We start from the raw sequence: 11,589 nt of genomic DNA, 5'->3' as shown, positions 1-11,589 counted from the left end.
ATAAAGCCTGGTGGGGGTACCTCTTTTCCTGACCCAGAGTCAGGCCCCAGAAGCCCCTTCCCCACAGGTCCCTGGGTCTGAATGGGTGTTGATCTTGAGGGGAGAGGCCTGTGGTCTGGGCAGCTCCCGCTGGAGGAAGGACAGAACAGGGTGGAGGGGTCCTCGCTCTCTGGGAGGGGTGAGGCACTCCAGGCTGCTGGAGGGGTGGCCTCTCTGCTGCACAAGATCTGAGGCACTAGAACCCGCCTGACATACAGTGGGAACTGGGAACTCAAAGCAGACTCAGGGCATGACGGTGAGGAGCAGGCAGAGGTAGCCAGGAAGGACTCCTAGGAAGGACACCCGGGAAGGACACCTGGGAAGGACACCTGGGAAGAACACCCGGAAGGGACACCCAGGAAGGACATCCGGGAAGGACGCCTGGGAAGGAACAAAGGAAGGACCCCCAGGAAGGACACCAGTAAGGACACCAGGAGGACCCCCAGGAAGGACACCAGGAAGGAACCCAGAAAGGGCGCCTGGGAAGGACACCCATTAGGGTGAGGGTGAGGGCCGGGCCTCCGCTTCTTGTGCTGGATCTGGGGCGCCCTCTGGTGGTCAGAAGCCTCCGGCGTCCAGGCTGGGCCTGCCTCCCTGCTCCCATGCAGCCTCCCTTTGGGCGCTTCCCACTCCCCTGTTGACCCCAGGGGCAGAACGGTGCGGACTGCTGGCTGCGTCCAAGGACACAGTGCTAGCCTGCTCCCCTTTCCAGCCCCTGCTCCCCTTTCAAGTCCCACAGGGGCCGCTCTGCTGCCTTTGAAGGCCGCCCACATCAGGAGGGGGAGCAGATGCCATTCTGGGGCAGGAAGGCCTGTCCAGCAGCCCAGGCCCCACATGACAGACTTTCTAGTAGAGAATGAGTGCCCTGTCCCTGGAGGCAGGCAAGCCCAAGCTGGGCACCACACAGGGAGCTACATGGGGCCCCGGGGGGTGGGAGTGTGCTGGCACCCAGGTCCCCCCACCTGAGCCCGCCAAGGTTTCAACACTGTGTGTTAGAGCCAGAGAGGAGGTCCCTGGATTCCCAGTGCACAAAAAGGAGTTGGAGTCCTTGGTATAGGTGGTGTTTATCACCCCAACAGCCACCGGGCCTGGCTCACACCTCATGGTAATTGCTGCGCCCAAAACCTCGCTCACAGGCCCAGGGGTGGGGTGGGGTTGATGTGAGTTCTCCCCCCAACCTGGGCCAGGTGCGGCTTCCCCCCATCGCCGCCCCTTCCACCGCCCTGTGCCCAGTACCCCAGGCAGCTCTCAGCCTTTCTTGTATCAGGAGAGTCAGGAGCTAGAAAAGAACATCCCTATGGCAGCCAGTCACCATCTCCTAAAACAAGAGCATCCTCTCGTCCTCTCGAGGACTGGAAGCAAGTTAGGCCTGGGTATCTGGCTCTTCCGCCTTCAGGGGTCCCTGGGCTGCATCTTCATGCTCCCCAGGCACCTGGAGGGCAGGGGTGGGGGAGCAGGTGAAGAGGTCGCTTCAGGGGGCTGAAGACCACAGCTGGGGTGTCCCCCAAGGGAGAATGAGCAGGGAGGGAGGAAAGAGGGGGGGGTCTGAGGGCCTGCAGGCAGCTCACCTCCCAGTACACCTGGTCCTCATAACACTGGCAGTCTGCCGGGGAACCCAGGCAGGGCAGCTTGAGCAGGAGACCTGATGGCAGTAGGGGAGGGGTTGGGAGGGGGTGAGAGGTGCAGGGGTGTGGGGGGGTTGGAGGGTGGTCTCCACAGGATGCCTGCCACAGAGAACCCAGCTGGACTTGGGGAGCACCTGCTGTGTGCTGGGCCAGGCCAGGCAAGGGCTCATCAAGCCCCCCACCCCCGCCCCTGAGTACCCACAGCAGCCCAACAAACTACCCATGACCCTCTGGTCACAGTGAAGGAAGCTGAGGCCCAGAGAAGTCCAGCCCTTACTGGTTCCCCTAAACATTAATGACCTAAACCGTGAGGCTCCCATAAGCACAGCTCCTGGGATCCCCATAACCTCCATCTAGGACGGCTGTAGAGGGTGTTTATTGAGTAAATAAGGAATTAAATGACCCAACAAATTGAACATTGTGGGAGAAGGTGAAGCTCACGGTGAGAGCAGGGGCAGGGTGCGAATACTGAGTCTCAGGTTTCATTCTGGAGGCCCCGAGGACTAAGGCCAGACATCAGGAAGGACTGTCTGACCCGGGTCAGTGGGCAGTCTGCCTCTGCGGAAGGTTGTGTGTTCCAGCCCCCACCCTCTGCCCCTGTCCTTCCCCTCCCACCTCTGTCCATCCCCTCTCTCCCACCCCTGCTCCCTACCGAGCTTGGATTCCCTTAGGGGCCTCAGCCTGAGGTCGTGCTGCCCTCTGGTGGACAGAATGGGCATCACAGGGAAGCCACAGGACTGGACAACGGGTCCCTAGCCTGCTCCCCATCTTTTCCCAGCACCAGGAGGGAACAAGCACCTGCTTCTGGAGGAGGTTACCCCTGAACTCTGCAGCCGCTCTCCACACCTGACACAAAGCAAGTGCTTAATAATCATGTGAGCAAATGAATGTCAGGGGGATGGGATCCAGAGGCCCTTCCTCCAGAGAGCACCCCTCCTCTGTCTTCCGTGCTCCGGGGAGCTCCTGCTAGCTGCCCACCCCAGCCAAGGTCACTTACCTCCGAGGGCCCCACCCACAGAGGCAAACATCAGAGTGACAAACAGCCCGAAGAGCTGGTACATGGCCTGAGACATGGCAGTGCGCTGGCCTTTGGCTATGAGCGGAAACACACTGCCTAGGCTGCAGGGAGAGGAGGTGATGGGAAGATAGAGCCAGAGCCAGGGCAGGTCACTGCATCACACAGAGGCCAAAAGGACCTCAAGGGAGCCCAGATCCCCCTTCCACCCTCGTGTGCCCGCAGACATGTGCTTTTCTGACTCAGTCTGAGGATCACTGTGCTTGTCCTCTGACCCCTAATGTGCAAACCTCCATCTTGAAGGTTATTATGTTTTCCTGTCATTATTCATGAATGAATGAATGAGTAAATGAAAATAGACACTGCTTTTTGTGCTGGTCCACTGAAGGAGGAAGAGAATGAGAGAGGCCACCCAGGGGGATAATGACCTTGGAGAGGGTCAGGGATGGGGAGGACTCACCCTTCTCCATAAGCTTCATGGGTGGCCAGCCCGACCACAAGGACCCCCAGGAGGGCTCCCAGGACCCCAGGAATCCCATGAAGGTTGTGAACACCACATGTGTCTTGGACTTTGAATTTTGCCTCGAGGATGGGCTGGAGGACAGAGCACCATCATGAGTCTCGTGTGCCCGTCCCCACTGGGCTGTTGGAGAATGGGGGGAAAGGTGCTGAGGACCCCTGCTCTGCCCAGGACCCGAGAGGGATTTATACCGTGAAAAACTTGTAGCCCAGCGTGGAGACTGTCCCAGCCAGGAAGCCAGCTGCCAGGGCCCCAAAGGGTGTCAGCATCATTTCACCTGCTGTCCCTACCACAACCCCTCCAGCCAGTGCGGCATTCTGGATGTGGACCTGGAGGATCAAGGAGAGCAGGGCATTGGAGGCTCTTCCAGATTGTCTGCCCAGACCAACCCTGCTCCGTCCATCCACCACAGCAGCATCTCCTGCCTCTGGAAGTCCCTCTGCTGTCTGATCTCTAACTCTCCTGCTGTCATGGGGTCTTGTCTTGCTGTGACCCTGCACATCTGGTCCCTGTGCTCATGCCGTGTCCTGCTCCTCTGGAAAGTGGACCTTGCCCGGTCTCAGGCCTCTCCTCCCCTCACCCATCTCTGGGCCTCCCAGAGGCCTCCACCCGTACCATGTCCAGCCGGCCACGCTCCCCAACGAGGGCTGACATGGCAAAGGTGCCGAGGGTGCTCGCCGACAGAGAGTAGTATGTGTTGAGGGCTGTTCGGTGCTGCCCATCCCCCAGTGTGGTGGGTGCAGAGTTGAAACTGGGCCAGAAGATCCACAGGAAGATGGTCCCTAAACAGGGGGCAGGCCGGCAGAGTGAGAGAAAGCAGGTAGTCCCCTGAGCAGGCTCAGTGTCCTCACTCATAAAGGGGGATAACACCTCCTAGAGCCGGGCCACATCAGCCAGCGTGCAGGAAGTGTGCAGCCCTGGGCCTAGCAGCCACTAACTGCCCAACCAAGAGCTGCTGTTAAAGGGAACCAACGGGAAGAGCTACCCGACTGAGGACCACAGGCAGTTGACATATTTTTTCAGCATCAGAAAAGGAGAAAAAAACAGGGAAAGGGCGCTGCATGTTAGGCACTCAACTGGGAGCTTGATATTCATATCAGGGAAATAGCAATATTTAAAACCTCACCTGCCCCTTGAATGTGGGGGGGCTGCAAGGTGCAGGAGGGGTGCCTCTGTGTGTGTGTGTGGGGAAACCACAGCTCCATGTGCCCCGCCTACCCGTGTGGGGTTCCCAGGCCAGTCCTGGAGGGGAGGGCAGGGACCCCATAGGGCCACCATGGCAAGAGGGCCTGAGGGATGACCTTTCGTCCTGAGGGCCCTCAGGTGTGCAATGCAATTGCTCCTTGAAGCGTGCAGTCTGCTCACATGCGTGTCCTGCAAGAGGTGAGCAGGAGGAATCAGGAAGAGGCAGGGTGTCCTGCCTGGAAGGAGGAGGACAGAGGAGAGCTGGGGTGCAAGCCTCTGGGGGAAGCATGCCTTCTTGAATGCTGAAGCATCCACCTCATTTCATGATAATCCCTGAGGTGAGCAAGAAATACAAGACCAGCCTCTCTGTTTACTGTGGGAATAGGCACTGTGATCATTGTTCAGTACCACCGATGAAGAGATAAAATACCAATTTCCTCTCCTGCCTCATTTGTGGAGGCAGAGACAGGAGCAGAGGCCAAGGTCTACGCTCATGCTTGAAGAAACAGATGGCCTTGATGGTCAGACCCACAACCTCTCCCAGCACCCAAGGTGTGGGTGTTAGGGGGCCTCTGGGAAATCACCTGGGGGGGGGGGCAGAGGGAGGAGCAGCATCCTGGAGGTGGTAGATGGGGAGAATGCGGGGGGCTTCTGCCTCAGGGTGGAGGATGAAGGGTTTTAAGCAAGGGTTGGTGTAGTTGGACTTAACTCAGAAAGGCCCCCAGGAGTGGGTCTGGGGCATGTGCTCAGCCCAGGGCTGAGTCCAAGAACTGTTGGCAAAAAACTGTTGACAATGATGAGCAGAGATCTTGGCCTTTGGAAGGGAGTTCCCAGCAGGACCTCAAAGACTATAGGCAGCACCCTGAGACCTCTCTTGGAGATGGCCCTGCCTGACCCCCACCCCACCACCCCACCCTGCCCAGGCAGGCCTCACCAATCATGGCAAAGAGGTCCGAATGGTAGACAGAGCACTGGCGATGCTTGCTCTTCTCCAGCTGAGGCCTGTAGAGGACCCGTGAGAGCACCAGTCCGAAGTAGGCCCCGAAAGTGTGGATAGTCATGGAGCCTCCTGCGTCCTTCACCTGGGAAGGTGGAGTTGAGCTGGAAGGGCAGTCCTGGCCCCATGGTCTCCATGCTCTGGGGCCTGGCCCTGACCATGCCCACCTCCCCACCCCCCCCACCCCCCGCCCCCATCCATCCACTCACCTGTAGGAGATTAAGGAGCACAAACTCATTGATGCCAAACAGCGCCACCTCCAGCACAGTCATGAGCAGCAGCTGAGCCGGCCCAGTCTTGCCCAGGATGGCACCAAAGGAGATGAGTACAGCCCCAGCACAGAAGTCAGCGTTGATCATGCTGGGGAGGCAGGGTGTGAGGGGAGGGTGAGCAGGGCAGGTGAGGGCGCCCTGAGCAGACAAGCAGGGCCGGAGGCAGAGATGCCAGGATTCCAGTGTTAGAACCACCCTGAACCACAGGTGCCCCTGTGCCCTGTCCTACACCCCACAGTTCTTGGGGAAGAAGGGATTTCAAGAAAGGGGGAGGTGTGGCTGGGTGTGTGGGTGGCAAGGGGAACAGGCAGGGCACCTGGATAAGTCACTTGCTGGCCCAGGAGCAGCCTGAAGGACCAGGCTGGGGTTGGCTCCCCCTGGGGCAGGAGCCTCCCAGCTAGACCAGGGGGCAGGGAGGAACCGGGAGGCTATCCCTGCGTACCTGTTCACGCTGACATGGATATAGCCTCCGTGCAAGGAGTGGAAGAAGCCCTGGATAAGTGTGGACCACTGCAGGGCAAAGGCAGCCAGGAGGAAGGTGAAGCCCACGCTGCTGAAGCCATAACGCTGCAGGAAGGCCATGAGGAAGCCGAAGCCCACAAACACCATGACATGCACATCCTGGAAACCTGCAGGGGACATTCAAGGCTGCTCTGGCCTCGGGCCATCCGATCCAGCGCCCAGCCCTCACCAGCCAGGGCCACCTTGAGGCAGTAGCTGAGGCTCTGAAACTCCTCAGGTGTGGTGGGGCCTCTTGGCCAGGATCACCTACACAGAGCTGGCTTGCTTGGAGTGGGACTCAGACCATCCCTGCTGTCCCCATGTCGGAGCCAAGGCACAGAGAGCCTTCTAGTCTCTTCTCTGGCCTGGCCTTTGGTTTCCTACAATTGGCTGGCAGGAAGTCCTGCCTGAGCTCTCTCCTGCCGCAGACCCTGCCCCTCCATGCCCAAACTCATTTTCCCCTTCGAGCTTCTTTCAATTTTCCCTTTCTGCTGGAAAGTCCTCCTCAAGGTCTATCCTCCATCTCTCATATTGAGAATCTATACCTCTCCATGTTGAGGATTTTAAACTTTTAAAAAATAATTTATGAAGTAACTTTATGTATGTATTTATTTATTTTTGAAATAGCTCTAATTGTGAACAGAGATTTCCTCAGGGACTAAATGGAGTGTGTGTGTGTGTGGGGGGGTTGCTGGTGCACTGCTGCCCCTCAAACCGCAGCCCCTGGAGTCCTGCAATGTGGTAGCTCTGGGAAGGAGGGTTCTGCTTTTTTCGTTTGTTTCTTTCTATAATTTGAATATGTTAATTTTATACATGAATTAATTGTGTTTGTTTTTTTTTAAGTGTCACTGAGGTTTCTGGGCAGGAAGATCAGAGCCTTTCTTTTCTTTGTTTTTTTTTTTAATTTATTTTTTATTGGAGTTCAATTTGCCAACATATAGCATAACACCCAGTGGATCAGAGCCTTTCCATTTGCTTTTTATTATGTATGCATAAAAGAGGAGATTAATACAAATCATATGCAGTAAGGCCGAAAATGAGATACAGACAAGTAGTTTGCTTCAGTATTAGTTTGTTCTGGACCTCTCTCCTCCCCTACGTGTAAGTAGGGTTTGGAACATAACCTTGTGCGACATGCCACTAGCACACACCTGGCCCCGCTCTCTGTCTCAGGTCTACGTGTAGAGTGATTCCATGCCGTATCTTTGGCTTTAATGGAGAAATGCTAGAGAAGGAGTATCACAGTGCTGCCAGAAGTCGCGCAAGTGTAAATAAGTTATTGAGAAACAGAGTCAACTCTGACCCTAAACTCCCCTTTTATAGCTCCACGTGAGAACTTTCTCTTGGAACTTAGTGGTAGCACATGTCACTTCCCCCAAGGGACCCAGCAGCGTTCCCCGAATTCATGGGAGCGAGCTTTCCTATGAACTGGAGCATCAGGCTCTGGGGACGGAGCTGTTAGCTCAGCTGCCACTGTGCCTGCCGTCACCGAACCTGGAAGAATCAAAGAATCGCTTCTGTGAGCCTTCCTGGCTTCTGAGGAGAAGACATGACTGATCATATTTCCTTTTTCTCTTGGCTGCCTGGTAGCTTGGAGCCACGCTGCCATCGGCCAGCCACTGGAGCACCTGGAAGCACTTATGGTGTTCTATTCGTTATTTGTGTTCTGCTTCCCTGCTTTTGTTTTCTCCTACTCATCATGTTTTTGTTACAAATAACTTCAAATCTCTTGTAGAAATAGACAGATCATAAAGGAAAAAAACAATCACGGTCACCTTTATGTTTAATCTGAGGAAGCACCAACAGGCCAAAAATTTTTGCAATCCGTAACTTTGAGAGAAGCAGACTTTTTTGCTTTTTTGTGCTAGGTATGGGCAGACAGGAAATAAGCTTGCAAGCCCCTGGCAGAAGGTTGGGTGGGTGCTGGAAGCAGAGCTCAGCTGTCGGCCCCCACAGCCAAGCGGGGAGAGGGTCTGGAGGTCCCCTCGCCTTGCTAAGTGTTCTCTAGCCCTGTGTGCTCCCGAATCACCCAGCTCTCTCTTCCCTCTCAGATCTTAAACCCCAACAGAAAAAAAAGAAGCATCACCTATAACCCAGCCTGCAACCTACGTTCTTTGAGGCCTCACTGTCTGGCTTCTTTTCTCCCTAAGCAAACAGTAAAGGGGATGTCTTGTCTCTTCTTTTGTCCAAGGACAGCAAGATGGCAAAGGGGGATGGGGTGCTGGATGCCATGTCCCTGACATGCAGAAACTGCCCCAGAGCTTGTCTGAAGTGGGAATAATATTTACATCTCCCACCCCGGGTTTGTTTTCCATCAAAACTCAGTCCCTTGACCTTTCAACTGGAGTCTAAACATTAAGAAATCTCCTTCACTGGGAACATTCCACAGTGGCTGTGGCCACCAAACCCATGCACCTCTGGTTGGAGAACAGATCAGAAGCCCTCTAGAGATACCCATGACCCTCCCTCCTCCCCTTACCACCCCTCCCCAACCCACTGGATGGCTCCTGAACAAAATAACAAGGAACAAGGGGACAGTTAAAGCCAGATTGTGTGATCATGGATGAGCCACTTAACCTCTGTGAGCCTTGGTTTCCTCATCTGTAAAGTGGGGCTATAAAACACGAGGAACAGAGAGAAGGGAGTGGTGAGCTGTGGAGTCCACCTCCCCTCACACTCTTCTAGTGGTCACAAACCACTCTGGTCCCAGTAACATCCCCTTCCCCCACTTCTTCCAAGAAGATCCTGATTCCATCTATCCAAAATACTTCTCCCCAAGAGCAAGGTCTCAGAGATGTGTGACACAGGACCTGCCCATACTGTTTTCTTAGACTCTATCTTGTACTTGCCACTGTGTCCCCTATAAACCTGTCTTTTCTCCTCTTTCTTATTCTCCATGACTTGCCTGATGGGACAGGAAGTTTGTCATGTGGGGAAAGGCCACAACTGGGCAGCCAAGAGACCTGGCTCTAGCCTGGCTAACTAGCTGTATGATCTTAGGCAGCCCCATGACCTCTCTAGTTGTCTCTCCACATCTGAGGGGAGAGGGCCACATGTATGCTGAGAGTCCTTCCTTGTGGCAATGACAGAGACCCTCAGAGCAGCTGTGTCCTTGGCACTGGACACCTAGCCCCACAGCTCAACACCAGCTGCAGAACTCCCTTTCATCTCCTGAACCGGCGGTGAAAGGGCAGTGGTTACACCTCCCTCTGGCCCTGACCCCTTCCCCTGGACTCAGGGGCAGAGGAAGACCCGGCTCATCAAAGCGCCAGGCTCTAGAGACCTCACACTTCCCTTGGCCCCGACCTTCCCCCACACCAGGGTCCCAAGTCCACAGGGATAGAAACCTAGGGCAGCAGAGAGGTAGGATCCCCACTCCATTCCTCTTACTGCAGTCCAGGGAGGGCTGCGTGTCCCAGGAGAGCCCCCCACCGCCCCCCCGCAATGCAGCAGAGGGGTGACAGGCTGGGGTGTTTCAGAGAGAACTTTGAGTGGAGCAGGGTGCTGAGGCCTTGGGTGAGGCCCATGGGAGGAGCAAATGGGGGGGGGGGTCCTGCAGGCAGCCAGGTCAGACTCTTGGACAAGAGCTTACTTCTCTCAGCTTGGGGGCTGTTCCCTCCCAACACTACCTCTCTGGACAAATGCACAACCCAGGAGACTGCCACCCCAGCTTCTGTGGGTCACCTTGTAAAGACAGGGCTGACATGAAACATGAGAGGGAGGAGCTGCAGCCCCTCTGCCGAGGATACCTGGGGGTCTGGCGGTTGAGCGCTTCTTGCTCGGGCCCAGTGCAACTCACTGTCTATGTCCTCAGCATTGGGAGCCTCGCTGTGTCAGCATTGAGACTGGGAGAGGGTCAGGTGGGGACAGCCTGCTGCCAGCTCAGCATACAAAAAGCAAGGTAATGACAGCCTGGGGTTTTTTTATAGGAGGCTCTCACACCAGGACTTACTTGGATGTACATCCCTCAAACTGAGGCATCCTGCTCCCCATTGCCCAGATGGAGAAAAGTGAGGCTAAGAGAAGCCCTGCCCAAGCAGTGGTGCTATAGTCTGGAGATCTGGTATCTTTGGTCCCAGCTGCCCAGGGCCTGAGCTGGGAGTGGAAGGGGGCAACCTTGAGGGAGAGGCTCTGTCTCCAGCAGGGGCAGAGGCTTAACCTCTCATTCCTGGGCCTCGTCAGCAGGCAGGTGAGCTGTGTTGCTTGGGATGCCCAAGTCCCAGTTCCTGCTCTGCCATTCTCCTGAGCAAGTCACAAGCCCTCAGCTTCCTCCCCTAGGAAATGGGCTAATGACCCTGCCATGCTTCCCTCTGGGGGCTGGGGGCTGCTGCTCTGCGGCTGTGGTCAGTGGTTGTGCTATTCTCTCTCTGACTCTGGAAGGGCCAGTTTTGAGTGACTGGGGAGGAAACATCTGAGCGCCACCAGTCTTGGCTGCCTTCATAGTGCCCTGCCATTGCCACCTCCCGCACACCACTCCCTACCTCCTTTCTGAGAACCTCCGCCCTAATCACAGGAGGATTCTCTCCTGTGATTAGGGCGGAGGTTCTCAGAAAGGCAGTCTCTGCAACAGCCCTGCAAAGCCCAATTTGGCCAACTGGGAGGCAAGACAGGGAGCGATTAAAGCTCAGATCTGGGTTTGAATTCCAGCTTCCTCAACTCTGACAACTGGAATCTGAACCAGCCACGTCCTAATCTCTTTAAGGCTCAGTTTCCCCATCTTTGTCCACTTCGTGGAGTAAAGGAGATAATGCATGTGCTGCCCTCAGCACAATGCCTAGAGCACCGCAGACACCAGGGAAAGGGTATTATTATAAATCTGGGGCAACTTCATCTCAGCCAGATGGTTGCCCTCCTGGGGGCAGATATGCACACCCAAGACACCATGGAGCTTGGGCCCTTAGCTCCCCGCTCCCTCACCCACACTCACTTGGGTAGCGAAAGTAAAATTCATTGTCCAAGTTACTGTGGTTGCCCCAGTGCCAGAGGGCCGCGTCCGTCTCATGGTTGTAGCGGACAAAGACAGCAAAGAGGATGGCAGTGGCGCCCTGGAGGAGGAGGCACAGCAGGGGCAGCTGCAGTCGCGGGGCCCCGGCGCGGCGGGGGGATCTGGCCATGGACAGGGTCTTCCAGGCTCTGGCTCAGGCTGGGGCTCCCAGCACACAGGGCAGACACTCCCCAGCAGGGCCCGCAGGTTCCACCGGAGCCAGGCCCCACCCACTGGAGCCAGGCCCAGGCCCTGCCAAGGCTCAGCCCCCGCAGTTACAGAACCAGGGCAGTGAGGGCCTGGGCCTGAGGCCTGAGGTGGGGCAAGGACGGCAGGGCGGGGCGGCAGTGTCAGACCCCTGGGGCCTGTCTCCCTTGGCCCAGCTGACCCTCATGCAGTTCGGGTTGGGGTAGGTCTTGGAGATGGCTGGTGTTCTGCCCTAATGGGGCAT

The 11,589-nt window shown here is 56.3% G+C and overlaps 1 protein-coding gene across 2 annotated transcripts; it reads right to left on the bottom strand.

Annotated features, from left to right (window-relative positions):
- Positions 1–1,084: 1,084 nt before the first annotated feature.
- On the bottom strand, positions 1,085–11,363 carry RHBG (Rh family B glycoprotein). 2 transcript variants are annotated; one of them, XM_077901083.1, is made up of 10 exons: positions 11,082–11,362; positions 6,096–6,282; positions 5,591–5,741; positions 5,319–5,466; positions 3,815–3,981; positions 3,391–3,528; positions 3,140–3,273; positions 2,662–2,783; positions 1,608–1,681; positions 1,085–1,471 (listed from the first exon to the last, which is right to left on the bottom strand). In XM_077901083.1, exons 1-10 carry the CDS (start codon positions 11,266–11,268, stop codon positions 1,403–1,405), a joined length of 1,377 nt encoding a protein of 458 aa, XP_077757209.1. In that variant the 5' UTR covers positions 11,269–11,362; the 3' UTR covers positions 1,085–1,402. The 2 variants fall into 2 exon arrangements, with proteins under 2 accessions (XP_077757209.1, XP_077757210.1); XM_077901084.1 differs by lacking the exon at positions 2,662–2,783 and having other exon boundaries at positions 11,082–11,363.
- Between the last annotated feature and the right edge of the window lie 226 nt (positions 11,364–11,589).

Source organism: Canis aureus, chromosome 6, assembly GCF_053574225.1.
Source record: "Canis aureus isolate CA01 chromosome 6, VMU_Caureus_v.1.0, whole genome shotgun sequence".
Classification (NCBI taxonomy): domain Eukaryota; kingdom Metazoa; phylum Chordata; class Mammalia; order Carnivora; family Canidae; genus Canis; species Canis aureus.
Note: the sequence above shows the minus strand (reverse complement) of the source record. Positions and strands in the feature narration are given on the sequence as shown.